Genomic DNA, 27,251 nt, shown 5'->3' with positions numbered 1-27,251 from the left:
TAACTTCTCCATGCTTGAGACATATTATTCTGATAATTATTATTGTTGGAGAAATCACCTTGCCATCCCTAATTACCCATGTAATGGACCTCTTGTTCAAATGGATTATTCTATAAAGAACAATGACCATTATCACATCCACAAAAATCACACTCCGTAAATTGATTCATGTTTGGAAAATAATGCAAAACTTGTGTTGCGGAAGTTTATGCATATGTGCAATCAACGCTTCAATCTCTTATGTCAGCATTTTATTCTAAGCTTGCATCTGAAGTATTAAGCTCAAGCACCCCTTCTTTTGAACAATTTTTCTATCATGCTGAGGTTGATAATTTGTTGAAGTCAATGCCTCAATAATCCTTGTTGCTTGTTCAACATCAACAACCATCGTTGTACCACCAACTGCTGCATTGATGACAATTTTATGGAATGTGTACCAAGTCAAAAGTAATAATTGTTGAAGATGGGAAGCTTTGATGTGCCAAATCCAAGTGAAGCCTGAAGTTGGGTGATGTTTTAGGTTTAGGTTTTGGTTTTGGGTTTAGAATCTTTGTAAGATCAGTTTTTGAATCTCAGACAAAGCTCATTTCAATCAGTTTTAAAGATTAAAATGTTTTTCCATGCAAAGGCAAAAACAATCGATTAAAATGTTGAGATAATCGGTTGTTTGTAACTTAGCTGGCAAAGAAGGTTTTAAAATTGTTTTATAACTGACAAGAGAACCCATTAATTCATGGTTTTAATCGATTAAATGTGTGTGCTTGTAACAGTTTTTTGAAAATTTGTTTTTAACTGATTTGCTCCAACGCTAGCTTTTTATGTCTTATAAATATGCTTTTGATTCAAACATTTAGAGTTGATCAAGAAGAGAGAATTGATGAAACAGAAACCTTTGAAACTCTGAGCTGAGATTGATTTGAGAAATTACGAAACTGTTTGTGAAAAGGTTTCAATCAAGCTTTTAGCAAGATTGCCTTGTGCTTTGTTGTCTTTGAAAGAACTGCTCAATAGGGTGTTAGTGTATTGTGTTTTACCAGGTGTTTTCTAATCTTGTTCAAGTTCTTGTAATTGTTGATATAACATTATGTATAACTGTGTAAAATCCTGTAAAGTCAGTGTAATTCTGGCTTGAGGTGGTTGTTATGCTCAAGAAGGGTGAGTAGGCTTTGTCAGATTTAAAGTCACCTTCTTGTGTGTGGTGTTTGTGTAATTTGTGATTGATTGCATAGTGAAAATTCAGTGGTTTGACTGAGGACTGGATGTATCTCTGTTATTGAGTGAACCAGTATAATCTTTGTGTGTAATTCTCTCTATCTCATCTCTCATTAAACTGTTTGTATTTTCCGTTGTCATAAACAACCGGTTAAATCACAACTTTAACCGATTCAATTTATTATTTCAGTTTCTGTTTGGCTATTGAATTGGTTTTATGAACTGCTGTTGTGTGTTGTTTGTTAAAGCTTCATTCTAGGCAAAGTATTTATGAAAATAGTTTGAAAACAATTCACCCCCCCCCCCCCCCTCTTGTTGTAGTTGTAGCCATCAAACCTAACAATAATATGTCCCTAAGGACGAATATCGAATCCACAAGGAATAATTATTTAAAATTCTAATAGTAGCATTCACTAAGTATAAGAATATGTACAATAATTTGATTTGAAAGATATTGACATAAGTTTGCATAAAAATTAAATAAAAAGCAAAGTACATGATTTGGATGAGTCAATTGGAAAATTTGAAAATAAGGTTAATCCTTCTTACTCGTTTGTAGTTTCAATGAATAAAAGCATATAACATTCCATCTAGACTGACATTGATGCACATATAAAAATTATTCATATTGAGTCCTCGCATACAAAATTATTAAGAGAGTCTCCTAAATATCGATTCCTTGCATATTAATAAAAACTCCTTATCATTATGAATAGATGTTATAAAACAATTAACATTTCAAATTTATTTCTTGCATTCAAATATGTTAAGCACTATCATTTAGGTCATATACTCATATAGGCAATCAATCATAGATTACACAAACAGAAAAACCAAAGAGGTGATCTTGAACCCTTCAAGAACACTCACCCTCTTTGAAACACAAACACTACAAGTCATAACACAATTTGACTGTAGACACCAGTACCTTTTAAGTTTACAAATATGAATTGAAATACAAGAAAAAATAGGAAGTGATGGATTTGTGTCTCCTTTCTTGTGGTTTTTGTTGATGAATGTGGAAGCTCCATGGATTGATGGTGTGATGAGAATCAAAAAGATGTTGTTAATAGGAAGAATGGACAAGGGCCAAATCATTTAAAGTTCTTCTTATTAGTCTTTTCAAAAGATGAGGCCCAAGCCCAAAGCCCAAGCCCAAGAAGGCCAAAGCCCAAAAAACCCAAGTCCATCCCATGAGGGGCAAGGCCAAGTATTAAATAAAAGAGCATCATTTGAATTACTCTTGTATAGTTGTAGGAGGTGTGGATATTAAATAAAGGAGTGTGAATATGTAAAATAAAGTCACATTGTCCATGTGACTTAGGAGAGTAGGTGTAGGTGTAGTTTTTAGGAGATGTCATAGTAGAAAAAGGTCACACCTCCCATGTGACTTGTTTTTTGTGGGAATTTCAAATGAGTTTCATTTGAATTTTCCCACCTATTTTTCAGCATCCTCACACTATAAATAGAGGTGTGGGCTCTTGTAAAATTCAGATTTGATAATTGAAGTAGCAAAACTCTCCCAAATTGGTGATAGAGTGTGTGAGAACTTGCCTTCTCCTCTTCCTAGTCTCATCTTGAGTGCCTTGGTTCTCTCAAGTGGCGGCATTGCTCACTTATCTTGGAGCCTTCACACTTCAAGTGGCGTAACCATCAACCAAGCTCTTCATTCTCATAAGTTCCTCTCTTCTCCATCTTTTCATTTCATTTCCATGTTCATACGAATTCAAAAACATGTCTAGGTTCCTTCTATTCGGTGTTTTGAGTTTAATTTCATATAGTGTTCGGTTCTTATTCTCTTTTGCTGGATTCAATTGTTTCTTCTTCATTTCCTCTTAATTTGTTCGGTGCATTTCATTTTCTAAGCTTTTTAATCGGTGCTTTTGTATTCCTACTTCTTTTAATCGATTCAATTGGCAAGAAATGGGTCTTCCATGTGAGTTTGGTGTTTGGTGCAAGTTTTGGTGAGTTCTTGAAACATAAAACATTGATCCATTTTGATCCTGCCTGTTGACCAGAACGTTGGAACTTGTCTCGTCAAACTTAGATCGACGTGTGCACCGCTTCAACCTCTGTCCTTCGTCACGATCCACCTCAAGAACCTGCAAAAGAACAGAGCGGCGCCGCGGCGGCCGATCGCACTCCAACGCCCAAGTCAGTGACTGAACCACCAAATACTTCAAGAGTAACACTCAAGAACTCTCAAGGAACCGTGAACCAATTCTCTCTCACAGTACTTCAAAATTCAAAGTACAAAAAAATGATAAATAAAAAAAAAAAGTGTGTAATTCTGCCGAAAAAAACATGGTAATCTGGCAGTGATTTTGGAAAATTTATCTCAATTAATTGGCTTACTTTTTTTAAGTAATTTCAGTGCCATTGTTGAGCTATGATCTTGAACTTTCTGTGGTTACAATTTCATAATCCAGTTCGCTTTATATCATTCCAGATAAATCGGTAAACATCAAGTACAGTTTGCATAAAAAAAAATTTCAGTAGTTCTGTTTTTGTTTTCTTCATCTAATCTAGTGCTTTTCTTTAGGTATCTTTTGTGTGCCTTCTTTTTCATTGAGTACCTTATTTCTTGCTTGTCTTTTGTTCATTAATCTTTGAGTTTGTCATATATCTAGTATTCCTTTTGTTATAGCCTTTTATTGTTTACACCTTTTCTTGTTTGTCTTTCATTGATTCATTGGTTTTGTGGTGATTTGCTTTGAGATTGTGTGCTCTTGCTTTGACATCTTTCATTTGAGGATACTAAAGGCCTCAAGATCAGATTGGTAAAGAGGAGTATTCTTTCTTTGGAGTGATTTAAGTGACACTTCACTTCGGCATCTTGCTCCAATTTCTTTTTGCTAACCTTGATTTCTTAACATTGTTTGTTGTTTTGTTTGCTGTTTTCTTTTATAAATGGCTTCATATTCCATCAATGATGCTTACAAACAGCACTCTCCTAGTAAAGCTTCTGTTCTTGGTGAATTAAAAGAAGCAAAACGAACCATTACTCTCCAAGATGAAGCCATTAGACGGTTGGAGGAAAAATTGCAAAGCATTGAAATGAAGCAAGCTAGGTCCTCTCATTCTATCCATGGAGAGCGTCATTTTCATAGACCTTCATCAAGAGGCTCTTCCAATGATCATGGCCGTGAAGAGGAACATAGAAGAAGGAGACCTCAACCCCACTTTCATGGATATAGACCTCATGCTCATGGAGATAGGCATCACCGTGAAGATGGATACTACCAAGACGCAAAGGCTAAGCTTCCTTCGGTCAAAATTCCTAGTTTCAATGGGGATAGTGATCCTAATGTGTACCTAGATTGGGAGGCTAAATGTGAACAAATTTTTGAGGTCTATGAGGTCCATGATGACCGCAAATTTAAGCTAGCCACCTTAGAGTTTAGTGATTATGCCATGAAATGGTGGCATAGTGTTGTAAAGGACATTATCTATCACAAAGGTCCTCCCGTGGACTCTTGGAACTCTTTAAAGGATCAAATGCGCCTTAGATTTGTGCCACCACACTTTAGGAAAGACCTCATGTTGAGACTCCAACGGTTTCAACAAGGCACGCTAAGTGTGGATGCTTATTTCAAAGAATTAGAAATGCTTTTGCTTAAGGTAGATATACGTGAGAGTGAGGAAGCTATGATAGCTAGGTTTGTGAGTGGTCTAAGGAAGGATATTCAAGATATTGTTAAGCTTCAAGAGTATTCATCATTGGGTTCTTTGGTTCATCTTGCAATGAGGGTGGAAGCCCAACTTGCTAAGAAAAATACTTTCAAAAATGCTCCCAATGATGGTTACTACAACAATTCTTGGAAGAACAAAAAGTCTTTTTCTAAATTTCCTTCTAAGGATTCTTCTTTCACACCTAGAGAGTCTAAGCCTTCTACTTCTACTCATATCTCACCCATCAAATCGTCTAGCAAGAAATGTTTTAAATGTATGGGATATGGTCACATAGCTTCTAATTGCCCTTCTAAAAGGAATATGTTTGTGCATAATGGGGTAGTAGTTAGTGAGAATGATTCCAATTCATCTAGGCATTCTTCACCTTCTAAGCCATCAAGTGAGATTGAGAGCGAAAATTCTTGTGAAGGTGACTTATTGATGATAAGGCGTATGTTGGGAACAATTCCAAAATCTTTGGATGATGCTGAAAGAGAAAATATTTTTCACACCTGATGTCTTATCAACAACAAGTTATGTTCCTTGATTATTGATGGGGGTAGTTGCACTAATGTGGCTAGTACAAGAGTTGTGGAGAAGTTAGCCTTACCCACTATCTCTCATACCAAGCCTTATAAATTGCAATGGTTAAGTACCAAAGGTGAAATCATGGTTAATAAACAAGTCCTCATTAACTTTGCAATAGGAAAGTATAAAGATGAGGTTTTATGTGATGTTGTGCCCATGGAAGCAACTCAACTTCTTTTAGGAAGGCCTTGGCAATATGATAGACATGTTTTACATGATGGCCTATCCAATACAATGTCTTTTTCCTTCCAAGGGCGCAAGGTTATCTTAAAACCCCTCTCTCCCAAAGAGGTTCATGGGGACCAAATAAAAATGAAAACTAAAAGAGAAAATGAGAAAGAAAAAGAAGTAAGTACTAAACCGAGTCACACCACTTTGCCCACTAAATCCAACATGTTGACTCATGTTATGCCTCAAAAGGAACCTCCAAGGTCTTCTTCTTCTTTATCTTTTTTATTACCCAAGGTTCCTATTTCAACACCAACTTGGTTAAAAAATGTTAGGGATGATTTTTTTCTTACCTCATAATGGGTTTCACCATTTAAGAGGTCTTTTTCCAAAACATATCATCATTCCCAAATAAATTTTTCCAACTTGGTCGATTTATAGAACCTCCTTTTCTGAAATCCCATTGTTTACAAATGCTAAGTCATGTTTGCCTTTTTCTTCCACTTTTAATTATAAAAATAAACTGACTTTGTTATATGCAGGGATTCAGAATTCGTGGACGAATTCTCTCCAACTCGAGGAGTATGATGAGAATAAAAAAGATGTTAATAGGAAGAATGGACAAGGGCCAAATCATTTAAAGTTCTTCTTATTAGTCTTTTCAAAAGATGAGGCCTAAGCCCAAAGCCCAAGCCCAAGAAGGCCAAAGCCCAAAAAACCCAAGTCCATCCCATGAGGGGCAAGGCCAAGTATTAAATAAAAGAGCATCATTTGAATTACTCTTGTATAGTTGTAGGAGGTGTGGATATTAAATAAAGGAGTGTGAATATGTAAAATAAAGTCACATTGTCCATGTGACTTAGGAGAGTAGGTGTAGGTGCAGTTTTTAGGAGATGTCATAGTAGAAAAAGGTCACACCTCCCATGTGACTTGTTTTTGGTGGGAATTTCAAATGAGTTTCATTTGAATTTTCCCACCTATTTTTCAGCACCCTCACACTATAAATAGAGGTGTGGGCTCTTGTAAAATTCAGATTTGATAATTGAAGTAGCAAAACTCTCCCAAATTGGTGATAGGGTGTGTGAGAACTTGTCTTCTCCTCTTCCTAGTCTCATCTTGAGTGCCTTGGTTCTCTCAAGTGGCGGCATTGCTCACTTATCTTGGAGCCTTCACACTTCAAGTGGCGTAACCATCAACCAAGCTCTTCATTCTCATAAGTTCCTCTCTTCTCCATCTTTTCATTTCATTTCCATGTTCATACGAATTCAAAAACATGTCTAGGTTCCTTCTATTCGGTGTTTTGAGTTTAATTTCATATAGTGTTCGGTTCTTATTCTCTTTTGTTGGATTCAATTATTTCTTCTTCATTTCCTCTTAATTTGTTCGGTGCATTTCAGTTTCTAAGCTTTTTAATTGGTGCTTTTGTATTCCTACTTCTTTTAATCGGTTCAATTGGCAAGAAATGGGTCTTCCATGTGAGTTTGGTGTTTGGTGCAAGTTTTGGTGAGTTCTTGAAACATAAAACATTGATCCATTTTGATCCTGCCTGTTGACCAGAACGTTGGAACTTGTCTCGTCAAACTTAGATCGACGTGTGCACCGCTTCAACCTTTGTCCTTCGTCACGATCCACCTCAAGAACCTGCAAAAGAACAAAGCGGCGCCGCGGCGGCCGATCGCACTCCAACGCCCAAGTCAGTGACTGAACCACCAAATACTTCAAGAGTAACACTCAAGAACTCTCAAGGAACCGTGAACCAATTCTCTCTCACAGTATGCTCAAGAACTCGCAAGCGTAAAGAAGACAATCTGAATGTGCGTACCTCAGAAGTTCGTTGGGAAACCCTTTTATACCTGGTCACTTTCTCTCTCCTGGCAGTTACGCACCTGGACACGTGGCTCGCATCCAGTCGTACACGTGCCATCATCTGGAGCCTCCTTGACTTGGGCGCTGCTTCTGACTCTCTCTTGGCTAAGTTACTTATGCATGGTACTGCCCAGTGCAAAGCTAACTTGGAGCGCGATCTCTACTGGGATTGGCGAGTTAGGGTGCCCTCATACACCTTCCCTGTGGTCTCGCCGGCCGCCTTCATAATCTGCACCACCTTCATCTTCGGCGATGTGCTTGCTCCGGCGATCCCCAATCACTTGGTCGCCTGAGTTTACATCTGGCGACTTCATCTTTGACCCGGTGATCGTCGGCTCTGGTATGCTGGAAATCGGAGCACGCCAACTTCATAACTGGCGACTACACGAGCCCCCCGACTTCCTTCCCTTCTGCCAACCTGGCGTCTTGTCAACACGCCCATACTGTAGCTTGATGCCACATCATCACTTCCGACTACCAGGGCGGTACACAAGCCCCCAGTCTTAAGCGAAGACTTGTCCAGCGAAAAGACTAAAGGAGTCACGTCAATACCGATCTACGTAGCACTGGCGCAGAATTCCAAGCGGTTGTACTTTCTGCTTCTCTGACGCTCCACCAAACACTCCTCCCATCGTTCGACACGTGGCTTCATCAACGGTTACCTTCAGTTAACGTTTGCGCTTCCCAAACCCATTTCGAAAAACCCTTAAACCCATTTCGCTCCACTGTTCCATCACTTTCTTCGTATTCTCAGACGCTCCAACTCTCTTCTGCAAAAACTCTCAACGCTCTTCAACCTCCTGAATCACCAACCTCCTCTATCACTCTTCCGATCATAAAAAGGTACTTCCTTTCCTTCTTCTGCTGGTTTTTCCTGCATTTTAACCGATTCGCATCATCCTTTAACTGTCTGGTGCATACGTTGTGGGTTGTTTTTTCTATTTCTCCTTCTTCGTAACTTAGGGCTTCGTCTTCGTGACAACGAACCTTCGTTCGTTCTTTTTTTTTTTTTTTTTTTTCACCCTTTGTTCATGATCGAGTCAGCCTCTACGAGTCCTGATCACCTTTTCATTTCTTCTTCCTTTGCAGCTTCCGCAATGACTCGCTCAAAGATCACCCCAAATCCTCCTCCTTCGTCACGAAACCCCTCCTCACAAGCACACAACCCACCGCGAGCACGTGATGCTTCTTCTTCTCAGGCTGAGAGGCCTACACCCTCCCGTCCCAACTTGGCTCAGGCCACTCCACCCGTCGCCGGAGGAGCCTCTGTTCCCTCCCCAGACTTCAAAAAACTGTACCCCTGGGCCACCTCGACTTTGTTGAAGGAAACGTCTTCTGTAAATTCCGTTGGGGCAGTTCTTCGACTGACGAAAGGGGATGAGCCTCACCAATCGTTTCACAAGGAGCATGACGACAGAATGACGATGCTACCTTGCCCCCCCGACCTGCCCGTGTGCGCCGACGACAAGGGGAACAACGGCGGGTTGTTCTGCTTTGTCTACACCACCCTGTTCAAGAAGGTGAAACTTAGGTTTCCCTTCACTCGCTTTGAAAGGGAGCTTCTCACCGAGCTCGACATTGCCGTCGCCCAGCTCCATCCCAACAGCTGGGCGTTCGTACGGGCTTTCCAAATAATGTGCGACCACTTGGGGCTGCCAGCGTCAGTGGACGTTTTCCTATTTCTTTTTTAAGCCAAGCACCCAGGAGATCGCCTGTGGGTAAGCTTGAACGGGATTGCTGGGAGGTCGATCCTCTCTATCTTTCAGCAATCCTACAAAGACTGGAAGGGCAAGTTTGTCCAGGTGCGTCCCAATGACAAGGACGCTTCTTTGCTCGACGGTTTCCCCTTGTATTGGGTAAACAAGGGGAACAAAGAGTCCAAAAGCAGCTTCAGGAGGCCAAGAAGTCCTGAGAGCATGGGTGCCTTGGATAGAGACCTCTGCTTCTTCTGGAAGAGTGTGGCAGACGCCAACATCACCTTCCTCACCACCACGCTCATCTGCTTCGAGTTCTTCGAAGATCAACTCGAAATTCGCATAGGTTAGAACTCACCTCAACGTCTAAGTCTTTATTTTGACATTACCTCTGTTAACTGTTTCTGGGCGTCTTGTGCGTTGTGCGCAAGACTTTGGTTTTATCTTCTGCACCATTTATCTGCTTTGCTGCATACTGCCTTATGCATTTATTTTCTCTCTGAGCTAACCCATGCATTTTTGCTTTATGCAGATCATATGTTGGGCCAGGGCAAGCTCGCTGAACTGAGGGCGCTCGCCCGAACCCACGGGTTGGCATCGGGTTCCCAAACCGTGCCAAACTCTGTGGTGGAGATCGCCACTGCTCAGGGCAGATCGCCACCCAAAGGCCCAACTCCTCCCGATGTCCAACCCGCCCACCAACGTAAAAAGCTTGTCCTCAGGAAACCAAAGAGGAAAGCCCCCAAGTAGTCCACGAGGAGGAAGAAGAGGATGATGATGAGGCGACGGAAGATGGCCTTGTCACCAAGAGGAAGAGGGTGGCGCCTTCTTCACCACCTGCTCCACCCCCTCTTCCAACATCAACACCGCCATCCATGCCTGCTCCACCTCCAATATTGCCTCCTCCACCAGCTCCCGCCTCACCGGTCCAAGCGGTTCCATTGGCGTCTGCGCCTCCTGTGGCTAAGGGCGCCGAAGCCAACTTCTTGGAGAACCCCCCGAGCGCCTCTACGCCTTACATATCAACTGGAGGGGGTCCTCCTTCAAACGCCTCCACCGCAAACGCTGCACCAATCGGGGATGAAGGTGCTCACCACTCTCCAATTCTTATTACTGAATCCCCGACGTCGCCACCACGCCAAGAAGCACCCGCTGAGCAACCAATTCAAGAAGGTGGCAGCGAAAACCAACAACGAGCCCACCCGGTGCCCCCACAAACAAACCTCTCTCTTGAGGTCAAGAGGATGTGGGAGCCTTTCTCAGCGAAACTAAAGATGATGGCGGAGGATTTCCCCGCCATTATATCTAAAGCTGTGGAGAGCTCCACCAGGAAGCTCCAGGATGACCTCTTCGCCCTTCGAACTGAGAATAGCACTATAAGGATTGAGGCGGAGAAGTTATCCTTCAATCTAACACTCGCCGAGATTGAACACTCCCGAGTAGAAGATGCAATGAGCACCGAGCTCCGGGTGGCACGCAAGGAGGCCACCGATCTCCGCCATAAGGTACAGCTCTTGGCTCAAGAGAAGATCGAGCTAGAGAGCAAGCTGGTGCCTTATCGCGTCAAAAGTGGCTGACCTGAAGGCCTTGATTAAAACTGACGCCGCCAAGGTGAAGAAACTGGAACAAAGGTCAGCCGATCGGGAGGTCTTCCTGGGAAAGGTGGAGAAGGAGAGGGACGACACCATGGCTAAGCTTGCTGAAGCCAACAAAGAAAAAGGGAAGATTGCTGTTAAACTGGGCCAGGTGCAGGCAGAATCCAAGAAGGTTGCTGAAGACCTTCTTCAAGCTCAGGAAACCATCGAAAAACTCAAGAAGCAAGCTGAAGAGCTGGAGCAACAGAACGAGGGGCTGAAGAAACAAACTGAAGAACTTAAGAAACAGATCGAAGAGCTTAATCTGAGTTCTGCCCAAATTCTTGCTGCTGGATTCGAGGCCGCACGGGAACAGTTTGCCTGCTTGTTCCCCGATCTAGATCTTAGCATGGTGTCCCTCAACAACGAGGTGGTGGATGGGAAGGTTGTTCCCACTGAAGACTGATCGATTTCCTCCATCCACTACCTTTATGCTTTCTCCTTACATACAATTGTAATATACTTTATATTTTCCTGTACATGTGCCTTGAATCTGATACTCACTTTAATGATAAAGTCTTTGTATTTCTTCTTATAACTTCTTTGGCTGCTTTAACTTTCCTTGCACAATTTGCTTCAAGAAATTGACTTAGCGATTTCGTAAGCGCGATCTTATACTTAACTGCTTCGAACCACTTCGATTACGAATAACAATCACTCTAACAACTTGTAATCTCAAGGCAATGAACCTTAGCGTAAAATCATTCTTCAAACAGTGAACTTTAACTCAACTAATGGCTTAAGACATCGCTTCACCTGATCTGCCTTATCAAAACGGGTCTTAACTTTCTTGCCATTGCTTGAGCTTTTCCTGGTCGCCAGAGACTCTTGGCGATATCAGTTTCTTTCTGGCTTCATACCTTGGCCATTGTTCCTTTATCTGGGGGTAGAGGCGCCTTTCGGATCCTTCTCTACCTCCTTGAGCTTCAGAACAAGAGACCGGGTGGCTAGGCGTTCTCTTCGAACCTACCTTAGCCATCCTCCAAACTTCTTCCATCCTTTACACCATACCTGAACTCGTTCGAGACGAGGAGGATTTTATCTTGCCTGAACTCGCTCATCGGCGAGAAGGTCTTTAACTCGCCTGAACTCGCTCATAGGCGAGAAGGTCTTTAACTCGCCTGAACTCGCTCACCGGCGAGAAGGTCTTTAACTTGCCTCTACATTGCCCGGGGGTTACATCTTCTCGCCCCCAGAAGCACTGAGGACTTTTCACTGGTGCCTCTACATTGCCCCAGGGGTTACATCTTCTCGCCCCCAGAAGCACTGAGGACTTTTCACTGGTGCCTCTACATTGCCCCAGGGGTTACATCTTCTCGCCCCCAGAAACACTGAGGACTTTTCGCTCTTCCTCGCCTGCACTCGCTCGACGGCGAGGAGGTCTTTATCTCGCCTCAGAACGCGCGAGGGCGTTGAGGTCTTTTAACTCGTGCCTCCGATCGCCGAAAGACGATGAGGACTTTAACTTTAACTGATGCCTCCGATCGCCGAAAGACGATGAGGACTTTAACTTTAACTGATGCCTCCGATTGCCGAAAGACGATGAGGACATAAAACTTTTTAGAAAGCATACAATATATCTTTAACTTGCCTTAAACCACATATAAGTGACAGGGCCTTTCTTCAAAACTTTCTGAAAACAACAAGCATGCAATCTAAAACAACTTTGAGCTTCGAAAACTCTTCTTTATTGGGTGGCCTCGTTAAAAACCCTCCTTAGGGAAAAAAGAGTGCCCCCTTCAAACTGTTTTAACAGAGACATTGTAATATAATTTCGTGTTTGTCTTTACTTACAAAGCTTCTTAACTGTAATACAACTTGAGGTGCGTGGCGTTCCAAGTGCGAGGAATCGCCCCTCCTTCCAATGTCTCTAAGCGGTAGGCGCCATTGCCGAGCGCCTCGGTTATTCTGAACGGTCCCGTCCACTTGGGCGACAGCTTATTCTCCATCTCGTACTGGTGGGCTTTCCTCATCACCAGGTCGCCTTCTCTGAACTGTCTCGGCATCACCTTCGAGTTATATCTTCGTTCAATCCTTCTCTTCACCGCCTCAGCTTTTAACCTCGCTTCTTCCCTGACTTCATCCAGTAGATCCAGGTTCAACCTTCTCTCCTCATTCGAGTCTTCCTCTACGAAGTTCTGGAATCTCGGCGAGCTCTCCTGGATCTCCACTGGAATCATTGCGTCACATCCGTAGACCAAGCTGAACGGGGTCTCATGGGTTCCTGACTGCTCGGTGGTGTGGTACGCCCAGACTATACGGGGTACCTCCTTAGCCCAGCTTCCTTTGGCTTTCTCTAACCTTCTCTTCAAACCTCTTAGCAACACCCGATTAGCTGCCTCTACTTGGCCATTTGTCTGAGGGTGCTCGACGGATGCAAACACTTGTTGAATTCCCACCCCTTCACACAGCTTCTTCAACAGGTGACTTGCAAACTGAGTCCCATTGTTCGACACCAGGCGCTTGGGCACCCCAAACCGGCACACAATGTTCTTCCACACGAAACCTTCGATCTTGTGTGCGGTGATCTGGGCCACTGGTTCTGCTTCGATCCACTTGGTGAAATACTCAATCGCCACCACCAAGTACTTCATCTGCCTGATCGCCAGCGGGAATGGTCCCAGAATGTCGATTCCCCAAGTGTGAAACGGCCAAGGGCTGTAAATCGATTTCAACCCCTCGGGAGGCGCCTTGTGCCAATCGGCGTGCTGTTGGCATTGTTTGCAACACTGTGCATACCTCTTGCAATCTTCTCTCATCGTTGGCCAGTAGTAACCTGCACGGAGAGTCCTTGCGGCCAGAGCTCGACCCCCGACGTGGCTTCCGCATATCCCTTCGTGGAGCTCTGCCATAATTCTCGTGCATTTCTCGCCATGCACACATTACAGGAGTGGGTGAGTGAACCCAAACCTGTACAGATCGCCATCAATCAGTGTGTACTTGCTAGAATTTTTCTTTACCTTCCTAGCCTCTGTCGGATCCAGCGGGAGAAGGCCATTTGCCAGGCACCGCTTGTACTGTGTTATCCAGGTGTCTGGCTCATGGGTAGCGCAGACCTGCGTCATGTTCACCCTCTCTTCCCGACACGCTCTAATTCTAGGCGATCTCAACGTTTCTTGCGTCAAAGACCTGTGACTTCTTGCCGCTTTTTCCGTCGACCTGTTTATCTGAAGAACCAGGTGATCTGCTACAAATGCTCTCGGCGTCTTCAGAGTTTCTTGAATCACCGTCCTCTGCCTACCCCCCTTACCTGAACTGGCGAGCTTGGCTAGCAAGTCAGCTCGGGCATTCTGCTCTCTGGGCACATGCACCACTTCAAAGGAGGCAAAGGAACTCTTCAATTCCTGCACATACTCCAGGTAAGCCGCCATTTGTGGATCTTTGGCCTGGAACTCGCCTGTTACTTGCCCCGTGACTAGCAACGAGTCACTCTTAGCCATCAACACCCTCGCTCCCATCTCTTTTGCCAGCAAGATCCCGGCGATCAGCGCCTCATATTCTGCTTGATTGTTGTTGGCTTTGAAGGCAAACCTCAAAGATTGTTCGATCAGCACGCCGTTGGGTCCCTCCAAGATGACTCCAGCACCGCTACCCTGCTGGTTCGACGATCCATCCACCGAGAGTACCCAACGGAAATTGCCCCATTCCACTCGTGTTGCCTCAGACGAGAGCTCGACCACGAAATCTGCGAAAATTTGCCCCTTGATCGGACCTCGGGGCTCATACTTAATGTCAAACTCCGACAGTTCCACCGCCCACTTCACCATCCTCCCAGTAACGTCAGGCTTCTTCAACACCTTCTGGATGGGCAAGTCAGTCATCACCAGTATCGTGAAACTATGGAAGTAGTGGCGCAACCTCCTCACCGAAAATACCACAGCCAGCGCAGCCTTCTCCAGGGCCTGATATCTCGTTTCTGGGCCCTGCAACACCTTACTAACAAAATAAATAGGCTTTTGAGCCTGATCTTGGTCCTGGGCGAGCACCGCACTTACCGCCCTCTCAGTTACAGCAAAATACAACCTGAGAGGGGTTCCCACCAGCGGTTTGCACAAAATCGGCGGGCTCGCCAAATACTCCTTGAGCTTGACGAAGGCTTCCTCACACTTCTTCGTCCAGGCAAACTTATTATTGCGTCTTAAGCACTGGAAATAGGGATGGCCCTTCTCTCCGCTAGCTGACACGAAGCGAGACAGGGCTGCCATCCGACCTGTTAACTGTTGTACCTCTTTCACCGTGGTCGGGCTCCTCATCGCAAGATGGCGGCACACTTGTCCGGGTTGGCCTCTATTCCTCTTTCAGTTAAAAGGAATCCCAGGAATTTTCCAGCCTCTACGCCAAAGATGCATTTCTCTGGATTCAGCTTCAACCTGAACTTGGCGATCGTCGTGAACAATTCCTCCAAGTCTGCAACGTGCTTGCTTTTCTCCGGCGAGGTCACGACCATGTCATCTACGTACGCTCTCACATTCCTTCCCAGCATCGGTGCAAGTACTCGATCCATCAACCTCTGGTACGTGGCCCCCGCATTCTTCAGCCCAAACGGCATCACCTTGTAGCAGTAGCACGATCTCTCGGTCATGAATGCAGTCTTCTCTTCATCCATGGGATGCATCTTGATCAGGTTATACCCCGAGAAGGCATCCAGGAAGCTCAACAACTTACACCCTGCAGCACTATCCACCAGGGCGTCTATACTTGGTAAAGGATATGAATCCTTTGGGCAGGCCTTATTCAGATCAGTGAAATCGACGCACATGCGCCATTTCCCATTACTCTTCTTTACCAGCACGACATTTGCCAGCCATTCAGGGTACTGGACTTCCCTGATGTGGCCTGCAGCGAGGAGTTTCTGTGTTTCGTCCCTAATCGCCTGCCTCCTCTCCTCGTTGAACTTTCTTCTCCTTTGTCGCACTGGTCTCACCAAGTTGTCCATCGCCAGATGATGGCACAAGAAGTCGGGATCCATCCCGGGTCCGAAGCGGACCATGCAAATGCATCCAGATGTCGTTCTATCACCTTAGCAATCTAGTCCTGGAGCTCGACCTCCAGAGGTCTTCCCAGCTTGAAGATCTTTCCCCCGATCTCTCTCTCGAGCCACTGCTCGACGGGTTTAGGCCTGGTCTCTCTGGCGATCACCGCCCTGGCGATTCCCAGCTCTCTCGCTTCCTCAGGGCGATTCCTCACCTCTTCTTCCTCCAGACCGGCATTCCCCTCCCCCAGCTCAGCATCCACCATCTCCACGTCTCTTCCGGCGGTCTCTTCTACTACCGTCGATCTGGGCTTCACACCAGGAGGCGGGGTGGTTGTCACGTAACTCACCGATCTCTTGTTTTTCAGGCTATTCTCGTAGCACTTCTTCGCTTCTTTCTGATCAGATTTGATGGTGATCACCACCCCCTCCATAGACGGCAACTTCACCTTCATGTGCCGGGTCGACGGTATAGCGCCTATCCTGTTGAGCGTGGGTCTTCCCAACAGGATGTTGTATGCTGAAGGAGCGTTTACAACAAGGTATTTGATTTTCTCCGTTCTCGAACCCGCCTCATCTGTAAACGTAGTCCTCAACTCTATGTACCCCCTGACCTCCACCTGGTCACCAGCGAAACCATACAAACATCCTCCATAGGGCCTCAGCTGGTCAAGGGGCAGCTCCAGCTGCGTGAAAGTCGGCTAGAACATCACGTCTGCCGAGCTTCCCTGGTCCACCAGAACCCTGTGGACCTTTCTTCCTGCCGTGATCAACGAGATGACTATGGGATCGTTGTCATGGGGCACAACGTCCCGAAGATCTTGCTTGGTGAATGTAATGTCCACTTCCGCGAGTGGTCTTCAAACATATCCACCGTCATCACTGACCTTGCATACCTCTTCCTCTGTGATGCGGTGCATCCACCACCCGAGAAACCCCCTGCAATGGTGTGGATTTCCCCGTGAGTAGGCATCTCGTGCTGCTGAGCCTCTCCACCTGCTGGTTGGGAGCTCGTCGCGCCCCCCGTCCTTCTATCCAGCAAATAGTCATTTAGGAACCCGCTCTTAACCAGATCGTCGAGCTGGTATCCTAAAGCCAAGCACGAATCCACGGTGTGGCCAAAGCCTTGGTGAAACTCACACCAGGCGTCTGGCTTTGGTCCCAGCACCTTGTCGCCCACCTTCTCTGGCGCTTTCAACCTAGCGGATATGTTGGGAATGGCGATCAGGTCTGCCAATCCCATGACAAACTTGTGCTTAGGCGGGCGATTATATTCCCGGCGTGCTGGTTGCTGGCGCCCTTGGCCCCTGCCCTTGTTCTTCCTTGGATCATAAGGATGGCGAGTCCTCTGATCCCTTCTGGCCGCCGCTGTCTCCGGCACCCTCTGTGGCTGGATTCTGGTCTGGGCGCGTGGCCTAGCGGGAGCCACGCTTCCTCTCTTCTCGGCGACTTCGCTCTCATCGACGATGTGGGCCACCGACAGTCGCCTAACCTCAGCAAACGTGGCGGGGTGAGCCCTGATCAATGCCTCGCAGAATGGTCCTGGCAGCACGCCCTTCTTAAATGCATAGACTAGCATTTCCTCATCTTTGGCCGGCGATCTGACCATCTGCGCCCCAAAGCGATTCAGGTAGTCCCTGAGGGACTCTCCCTGATACTGCCTTATATCAAACAAATCATAAGACACACTGGGCGGTGCCTTATTCACGATGTACTGCTCGACGAAAATCTTTGAAAACTGTTGGAAGTTGGTTATGTGACCGTTAGGCAGGCTCACAAACCATTCCAACGCCATTCCCTGGAGTGTGCTCACGAACATCTTGCAGTATACGGCGTCTGATCCTCCTGACAGCATCATCTGCGTATGGAACATGGTGAGATGAGCCTCAGGATCCTCCACGCCGGTAAAAACAGCCTTAACAGGAATCACACTCGCAGGAATAGGCGTGTCAGTAATCGCCTGAGCGAAAGGCATGGGGAAAACACGAGGCGGCGTTGACGGCGCGACCTCTTCAGCAATAGGACGCCCTTGCTGCTCCTGAAGAGCTTGACGCAGCTCCTCAGTCACTTTGTTGAGCTCATCATTCCTGGCCCGAGAGGCGGCCAGGTCCTCATGCATTCTCGCCTGTTCTATGCGCGAGGCTTCCACAGTTGCCTGCAACGAACACATAATCTCTACCATCTGCGCCATGGTCATGGCAGCGGCGCCTTCAGCAGCAACGGGCGCAACTGGACTTGAACGGTTGCTTCTCATTTTTCTCATGAAAACTCAGCAAATCACAGAGAGTAATGAGCAACACTTCCTTCAGCGACGATCGATTCAGCGATCAATCGGTCAAAACTGCGCGAAACTCCGCAAGAAAACTCAAGAACACAGCGAACCTCCACAGAAACCTGCAACTCCACCAGAAACCACTGCTTCTCCCACGACAAACCAAACGAGCCAAAGAACTCAAATCTCACCGAACAAATCTCGCGTAAACAGCAGAAAACTTCACTTCACCGAAAAACAACCCAAACGAACGGTGGAAAACGCGAAATCACCGAACAAATCTCAAACGAACAGCGAACAATGGTTGCACCAGCACACAACCACGCAGAAAACTACGAAAACCTCCAAGAACTCACGCTGTGGATGGGAACAGGTTTTACACGGCCCCACGGTGGGCGCCTGATGATCCTGCCTGTTGACCAGAACGTTGGAACTTGCCTCGTCAAACTTAGATCGACGTGTGCACCGCTTCAACCTCCGTCCTTCGTCACGATCCACCTCAAGAACCTGCAAAAGAACAGAGCGGCGCCGCGGCGGCCGATCGCACTCCAACACCCAAGTCAGTGACTGAACCACCAAATACTTCAAGAGTAACACTCAAGAACTCTCAAGGAACCGTGAACCAATTCTCTCTCAGTATGCTCAAGAACTCGCAAGCGTAAAGAAGACAATCTGAACGTGCGTACCTCAGAAGTTCGTTGGGAAACCCTTTTATACCTGGTCACTTTCTCTCTCCTGGCAGTTACGCACCTGGACACGTGGCTCGCATCCAGTCGTACACGTGCCATCATCTGGAGCCTCCTTGACTTGGGCGCTGCTTCTGACTCTCTCTTGGCTAAGTTACTTATGCATGGTACTGCCCAGTGCATAGCTAACTTGGAGCGCGATCTCTACTGGGATTGGCGAGTTAGGGTGCCCTCGTACACCTTCCCTGTGGTCTCGCCGGCCGCCTTCATAATCTGCACCACCTTCATCTTCGGCGATGTGCTTGCTCCGGCGATCCCCAATCACTTGGTCGCCTGAGTTTACATCTGGCGACTTCATCTTTGACCCGGTGATCGCCGGCTCTGGTATGCTGGAGATCGGAGCACGCCAACTTCATAACTGGCGACTACACGAGCCCCCCGACTTCCTTCCCTTCTGCCAACCTGACGTCTTGTCAACACGCCCATACTGTAGCTTGATGCCACGTCATCACTTCCGACTACCAGGGCGGTACACATTTCTATTAAAAGTGCCTATTAATTCTCCAACTCAAGTTGATTCCATAAAATGTCAAAGAATCATCTATATCTAGCTAGTGGAATCATATCATGGTGGAACAAGGCTCTCCTAAGAGATGTGATAGCCTTGGAGGTGCATGAGAAGTAGGAAGAGTAGGAGTGGTTCGGCCAACTCCCTTTGTAGGTGAAGGTTTGAAGATTAAAAGCCTATTCCTAAGAGAGTTTAGGCAAGAAGTGAAAATGGCACAATTTTGGCAGCATTTCACTATTCAATTAATCTTCTATTTACATGACCCAAGCTCCTCTATATATAGCAAGAGTGGGCTGAATATGAAAAGAGAATTGGAGGGAAATTCAAATGTTGGCACATGGGAAGGTGGTTCCAAAACTCAGCACATGTGAGGTAGGTTCTAGAATTCTTCCATGTGCTAGGAGTTCTAGAACCTTACGCTCCACTTAGGCTAAATGTGGGCTGGACCTAAGTTTAATTAGGAATAGAAAACTCTAATTAAACTTAGGTTAGCATTTTAGATACCACTTTGCATGTTTCAACAAAAATACAAAAGAATTAAACTATGCTACTTTTGACAAAAAATGTAAAAACTATTCTACACTAGAGTTTATGACATGTAGAATGCGTCCTCTTTACCCCTCTTTGACCATAACTCTAGTGGTTGCCTTAATTTGACATTTTGGTGGCCTTTCAATGGATTGGTGTCGGGGCCTCTTCCATCATCCCCTCCCTCTTGAAAAGGATTTGTCCTCAAATCCAAGGCTTCGTCCTCGTCATTAGTAGGGGGATGTATGTGGCTGGATGGTGTGCATCATCTCCTCCTTCTTGAGAAAATCTATCCTCAGATCCACAGAGTCGATCTCGGATAGCAGCCTCTTGCTTTGACAACTATGCTCGTCCTCCCGGATCAAACGTCCATCTATGGGAATCATCAAACAAAGTAGATGAGTTAGTTGAAGCAGTTGTATAAAAATCAATTTTATGAAGTTGCCATTCTTTTTGTTTTTCTATTGTTTTTGGCAACTTTTTACAATATTTCTCTTTTGGTTGTTGTATTTGTTCTTTAATCCTCTTATGCATTTTATCATATTCAGTTTTTGTTACTTCTTCCTTAGGCACAAATCCTTGTGGATTAGAAAATGGTAACAAATCAAAAAGGTAAAGAGGATTAAGGCCACATACAAACTCAAATGTAGAAATATTAGTAGTCTTGTGAACTACTTTATTGTATGCATACTCATCCTTAGAGTTGTGTTTGCCTCTCATGATTACTCTCGGCATAGTAGAAAGAGCTATGTTTTCAACTTCATTTTGACCATTAGTTTGAAGATGATAAGAATTTGAAGATTTCAACTTAGTTCCAAGTTTTTCCAAGAGAATCCTCAAATAATGGTTTTCAAATTTTGGAGCTCTATCCAACACTATGCTTAGAGATAAACCATGAAGACTTATCACTTCCCTAAAGAAGAGCTTATCCATATCCATAAAAATGGAATCAAAACCTTTTGTTGTCCTAGGAAGCTAATATAAAATCTAGGCTTATGTCTTCCCATGGATCATTTGCAAAAGGTAAAGGAGTATAGAGTTCATAAGACATTGCCTTAGATGTAGTTTTAAAACAAGAAATGCATCTAGGGTAATGTCTTTGAACATCTTTTCTCATGGGTGACCAAAAGAAATTTTCTTTTAAAAGCTCTAGAGTTTTATTAACTCTAATTTGGCCCATGAGTTCTCCTTCATGAAGAATTTCTCTTTTATTTGTGAAGGTAGTCTTGTTGATACGACCATTGATCATGGAAATTTTAACATTTTGCAATGGTTGTCTCAATAAGACATGACAAGTTTCTTTAGGCACTACCTCACATAAAAATTTATCTTTGTAGATGCCTATAGATAACTTGACCTTCACTTGGAGATATCTTAGCACATAATCAAAATAATCTACTAATAATCTTGCATGTGTTCCTTTACAAAAGGTAAGGCTTTGAGGTTGTTCAACAAGAAACATATTTTCAAAGGTATTTTTAGATGGATTTTCTTGTTGAATGACCTTGTGGGAAGGAACACTCTTCTCCCATGCCTTTTGTTCCCTAAGGGTTCTCTCTTTTTCTATTTTGATTTTTCTTTTCTCTTTATCCCTCTTTTGTTTCATTTGTATTTGATCTCTTACCACTTGGGAATGTGGTAAAGGATTAAGTACAAACTTCTTTTCTTTGTGGGTGAAGGTAATCTCATTAGTTAAACCATTGTGCATGGTTTTCTTGTCAAATTGCCATGGTCTACCTAATAAGATGAGGCAAGTTTCCATAGGTACTACATCACATAAAACATTGTCTTTGTAGTTACCTATAGAGAACTTGACTTTCACTTGTTTATCTACAACTAGTTCCCCATCTTCATTTATCCATTGAAGCTTGTATGGTTTAGGGTGAGGAACTACTTGTAGATTTAATTTTTCAACCATCCTAGTGCTACAACAATTGCAGCATGAGCCACTATCCACAATGAGAGAACATATGTTTTCTAAAACTTTGCATCTTGTGTGAAAGATGTTCTTTCTTTGTGTTTCCATGGTTGCACTAGGTTGATTGTTGAGGGTTCTTCTAATCATCAATAACTCCCCCTCTAAAGGATACACTCTCTCATCATCTCCCCCTTCTTCTTCTTTCTCACTAGGTTCGTCTTCACAACTAGTATATTCATTTATTCCTTTAAAAAACAAGGTTATTTGGTTTGGACATTGTGCTTGCACATGTCCTCTTCCAAAGCATTTAAAACATTTGACATCCCTAGTGCGAATGGGTGGAGTGAGGGTATCTTTGCCTAAGGGTTTGGTAGTTTCTTTTGGTTTTTCTTTGGATGTACTACCCTCCCTTTTGAAATCTCTCTTGGGATAGGAGTTAGGATATGAACCTACCCTTTGACTTGAAGTTTTCCTTAAATTTTGTTGTTCAACTTTGATACAAAGTTGAACCAAGTTATTCAAGTCTTGATAAGGTAAAAGTTCAACCCTATCTCTTATCTCAAGATTTAGCCCATTTAAGAATCTAGCTATGGTGGTGGACTCATTCTCCCTAATGGAGGCTCTCATCATATAAAGCTCCATCTTTTGCCTATACTCTTCTACACTCATTGTTCTTTGTTGGAGTCTTTGGAGCTTTTCCATCAACTCCCTATTATAGTAGGAGGGTATATGGCGGTGCCTTAGGGCTCCCCTAAGGTCATTCCAATATTCTATGGGAGGCTCCCTATGAAGACACCTATCTCTTTCTAAAGATGTCCAGCAATACATAGCGTTCCCTTGGAAACTAAGAGTGGCTAGGGGCACTTTTCTTTCTTCACTCACTCTATGGCAAGCAAATAATTGTTCTACCTTCATTTCCCAATCTAAATAGACTTCTACGTTTTCTTTTCCATGGAAATGGGGTAGGTTTACCCTAACCTCTCTTGGGCTCTCTTGTTCTCTTTTATCCCTTCTAGTTCTCCTAGGGGGTGGTTGATAATACTCATTTATACTAAGGTATTCCTCCCCAAAAGAATCATGATCTTGAGAACTAGATGCATGAAAACGTATTTTTATTTTTATTTTTGAGAAATCTCATCCTTTTCTTTAGCCAATCTCAACTCCTTGATTTGGGCCTCATGCTCCAATTGTCTATATGAGAGTGATTGAAAGTCCTTGGCTAATTGTTTTATAAGAGATTTGATGGACTTTATATCACTTTCACTAGATTTATAAGAGTGAGAAGACATGGCTAAAGATTTGTGTTTAAAAGTATTTTACTTCAAGAAAGAAAAGGAAAGTAGTGAAGGTAGCTTTCCAGGAAAGAGAGGTGAGTCACTAAGACTTCTTAAGTACCAAGTCTTTCCTTGCCAAAACCTATCCCTCAAAAACTTTACACAATTCTTTTTCTAAGTAAATTACTTAAATCACAATGAGGAATGAAAAGTCAATTATATGCATAAGAAAACAATGCAAAACAATTAAGCAAACAAAACAAATAAGCAATGCTAATCAAGTAATTAACGTAAAGCAATTAGCTAAGCACAATTAAAGATTGCTAACTACAAAGCTTTAAGCTAGACGATTCCTAAGGTGAGGTTCTAGACACTTGGAGCCTTTGAAGACACACTCACCGTCTACATGTGACTAATCCACTAATTAATCAAAGGTTAAATGTAATTACAACTCAAAGAAATACAAAGAAATTGAATTACACAAATTAAAATTCAGATTTCCTAAACTATGCACTCCTTGGCTTGTAATTGCTCTTCTTTGTTGTGTTCTCCAAAGTGTATGCGTTTGTATTTATATTTTGCTGCAGCTCCTTGCCTTAACCTCTTATGATTAGAAAATTAAAATTTCCAAAATAGTAACTACTAAGTAGAGATAGACTCACCACAAAGTCAAATCCACTTAACAAGCACCAATTGTATTTTATCCACCAACAATTTAGAGGTCAAGAAATGAAAGCAAAAAACAATTTAAATTTTAAAACAGGACTACAACAAATGGATTTAAATTATATGACACAACTTAGAAAGAGTTTTGAATTATATTGGACAAGCAAATAAAAATAGGCACTCAAAATAGGATGGCACACAAAAGGAACATAAAGAAAGGCACTAGAATTGATTTGAAAAAACAAAAAAGCACTACTGGAAAATCCAGGTTCAGAAAGCGTGACTTAAAATATTTATGCTGAGCTGGCTATTTTGAATTTGCTTTTGAAAATTTAACCACAAACGATTCAATGTCTAAGCAAACTTTTGGCGCTGAAATCACACCAACAACATGCACCAAATAATTGTGATAAATTTTTCAAAATCACTGTCCAACTACCGTATATTTTGGCGCCAGGATGCACTTTTTTTATTTATTTATCATTTTTTCTCTATTTTGTCTTTTCATCTGATTCTTTTTTTCTTAATTTTCTAACACATCAAACTGTATTAATCCAGATTTTCAGAATTTTTCTTCAACGTATTAAAATTTTATAACAAAAAATAGCCAGTGCAAAATTTGAAAACCAGAGGAGTCCTAATTCTGGAATTTAAAAACAGAATAAGAAACTTCAAAAAACACAATGGAGTAGATGTATATGAATTTGTATGGAACTAGCATACAAATATGAACTCAAACTAAAAGAAAAATGCACCAAAGGATCAACAAACACAGAAATATAATTCTAGACTCAAATTAAATCAAGAAACCAAAATTATCAACAAATTCAGCACAACAAGGATTTGATGACAAATTAGGAAATACATGACTAGACAAAACATCATAGGATTCAGAAAATAAAATGACTAAAGACAAATCATATGAACTGAACAAAATTTCAAACAAGACTCAAACAACCTAAAATCAAAACAGCAACACAATTTCATATAATTCCTACACAAAATATGAAAATAAGAAGCTCAAGAACAATTTGAACATTTTGCATCGATTGAATTGCTTAAAACAACAACTAAATCAAATTAAAAAGCAAAAAAACAGCAAGACATCATTGTTGAACCAAGTGGTGTTCAATGTTTTGAAGAATCCAAATCCTTTTAAGGATGATGAAGTCTCTGCTTTGCTTGATGCTGTTGTGTTGGTTTAAGCTTTGTTCTGGGGTAGTTTAATGTTGTAATCAACCCTTAGATTAAATCTCAAAGCAATTAGCATCTCAATTTTAACAAAGCAAAATGTTTTTCAAACTAAGTTGAAACAACCGATTGTTTTGTCGAAACAACCGATTGTTTACACTTAGGTGTTTTGAGAAAGTTTGAAAACTGTTTTTAAATGGTGAATTTTGTTAAGTAACAAAACAATCGATTGATTCGAGGAAACAATCGATTGTTTGTTTTGAAACCATAACAGAAAAACTGTTTTCATTGACTGAGCTTTAAATGCTTTAACTGAATACGCTCTAGTCATTAAATGCTTTGACCAATCTATTTTAAATGCAATTAAGAGTTTGTTAAGATTTGATAACAAACTATATTCTTAGATATATTCTGAAAAACTGTTTTTAAGTTTTAAGAATCTTGAAAAAAAGTTTTGATCTAAGAGTTTTTCAAAGAGTTCTGAGATTGCTTAAGAGTTGAGAGATTGATCAAGGTGCTGAATAGGATTTTACTTGTATTGATTTCAGATATTCATCTGTAACAAGTGTAATCTTTGTAAACTGCTGAACAATTTGTCTGTGTGTTTTGTTGAGATTGGATGTGTGTTCTTGAGGTGTTCAAGATCAACAATCTTAGTGTTGGCCAAGGAGAGTGTGTTTCTTGAGGTGTTCAAGGTCATTCTCTTGGTTGTTGTGTAAGAGATCAAGTGGTGATTGCTTAATGGATAACCTCAGGGTTTCTGAGAAGACTGGATGTTGCTCTTGTTTGGAGTGAACCAGTATAAACAACTGTGTAAAATTTCTCTATCCCTATCTCTTTAATTCAGCTTTGTTATTTTGGAACTGGTATAAACAACCGATTGTTTCGCTAAAACAACCGATTGTTTTTCCAGCTTTGTGCTTTTGCTATTTGTTTTGGAAAAACTGAATCCTTAATCAAGGTTCTTTCAAAGTATTTTCATTCTAAGGTTAAAAGTTTGCAAAAATCCTTCTTAAACAATTCACCCCCCTCTCGTTTAAGGCCATATATTCTAACAAACATGAACAAGTGATGAACAACACGGAAATAAGAAGAACACAAACACAAAAATAAGATAAGACACTTAGCTCTTGTAGAACCTATGCTCATGATACCAAATGATGGATTTGTGTCTCCTTTCTTGCGGTTTTTGTTGATGAATGCGGAAACTCCATGGATTGATGGTGGAACAAGGCTCTCCTAAGAGTTGTGATAGCCTTGGAGGTGCATGAGAAGTAGGAAGAGTAGAAGTGGTTCGGCCAACTCCCTTTGTAGGTGAAGGTTTGAAGATTAAAAGCCTATTCCTAAGAGAGTTTAGGCAAGAAGTGAAAATGGCACAATTTTGGCAGCATTTCACTATTCAATTAATCTTCTATTTACATGACCCAAGCTCCTCTATATATAGCAAGAGTGGGCTGAATATGAAAAGAGAATTGGAGGGAAATTCAAATGTTGGCACATGGGAAGGTGGTTCCAAAACTCAGCACATGTGAGGTAGGTTCTAGAATTCTTCCATGTGCTAGGAGTTCTAGAACCTTACGCTCCACTTAGGCTAAATGTGGGCTGGACCTAAGTTTAATTAGGAATAGAAAACTCTAATTAAACTTAGGTTAGCATTTTAGATACCACTTTGCATGTTTCAACAAAAATACAAAAGAATTAAACTATGCTACTTTTGACAAAAAATGTAAAAACTATTCTACACTAGAGTTTATGACATGTAGAATGCGTCCTCTTTACCCCTCTTTGACCATAACTCTAGTGGTTGCCTTAATTTGACATTTTGGTGGCCTTTCAATGGATTGGTGTCGGGGCCTCTTCCATTAGGAAGGATTACACCTGATACATAATGAATACAACACATCCTAGGCCCACTCTTAACCAATGCAATCTTTGAAAAACTTTTTGATCTTTTGTTAATCCGATCCCTCTCTCTTTTTAGAGATTTAAAAACCAGTTATATATCTTCAAAAATAGTCATTTTAGTCTTTCAATTAGGGACCAAAACATATTTGAATCAAGCAAAAATAGATTTAACCAATTCTGTTAAGTTATTAAAAAACAATTGATTGAAAGTACAAATCAATCGATTGAATTGGCTTTGACTGTGAGGTCAACCAATTTCAGCTTTTTCAAATCCTTTCCAAAACCACCAGGTGTAAAACAACTGATTGAAACGAAAAATCAACAGGTTGTTTTTCACTTACTTTGAAAAACAATTTTCTTTTGAAAGAACTTTTATTGATTCAGTTTTGAATTAAGCTAAGAGTGGATTGACAAATTCTAATCTACCTAGAACCCAT

At 42.5% G+C, this 27,251-nt stretch overlaps 1 protein-coding gene across 1 annotated transcript; it reads right to left on the bottom strand.

Annotated features, from left to right (window-relative positions):
- Positions 1-68: 68 nt before the first annotated feature.
- On the bottom strand, positions 69-27,251 carry LOC150025483 (uncharacterized). Its single transcript, XM_090294056.1, has 3 exons — positions 27,241-27,251; positions 21,365-22,868; positions 69-110 (listed from the first exon to the last, which is right to left on the bottom strand). Exons 1-3 carry the CDS (start codon positions 27,249-27,251, stop codon positions 69-71), a joined length of 1,557 nt encoding a protein of 518 aa, XP_090150182.1.

Source organism: Phaseolus vulgaris, chromosome 8, assembly GCF_051622355.1.
Source record: "Phaseolus vulgaris cultivar YP4 chromosome 8, ASM5162235v1, whole genome shotgun sequence".
Classification (NCBI taxonomy): domain Eukaryota; kingdom Viridiplantae; phylum Streptophyta; class Magnoliopsida; order Fabales; family Fabaceae; genus Phaseolus; species Phaseolus vulgaris.
The sequence above is the reverse complement of the archived record's forward strand: the minus strand, read 5'-3'. Positions and strand labels throughout refer to the sequence as shown.

What these genes read in the sequence shown, in the direction of transcription:
- LOC150025483 (XM_090294056.1), bottom strand. An exon ending in AGAGTGTTCCTTCCCACAAG is followed by an intron (nt 111 to 21,364) that starts GTCATTCAACAA and finishes TGTTCTTTATAG; the next exon opens with AATAATCCATTTGAACAAGA.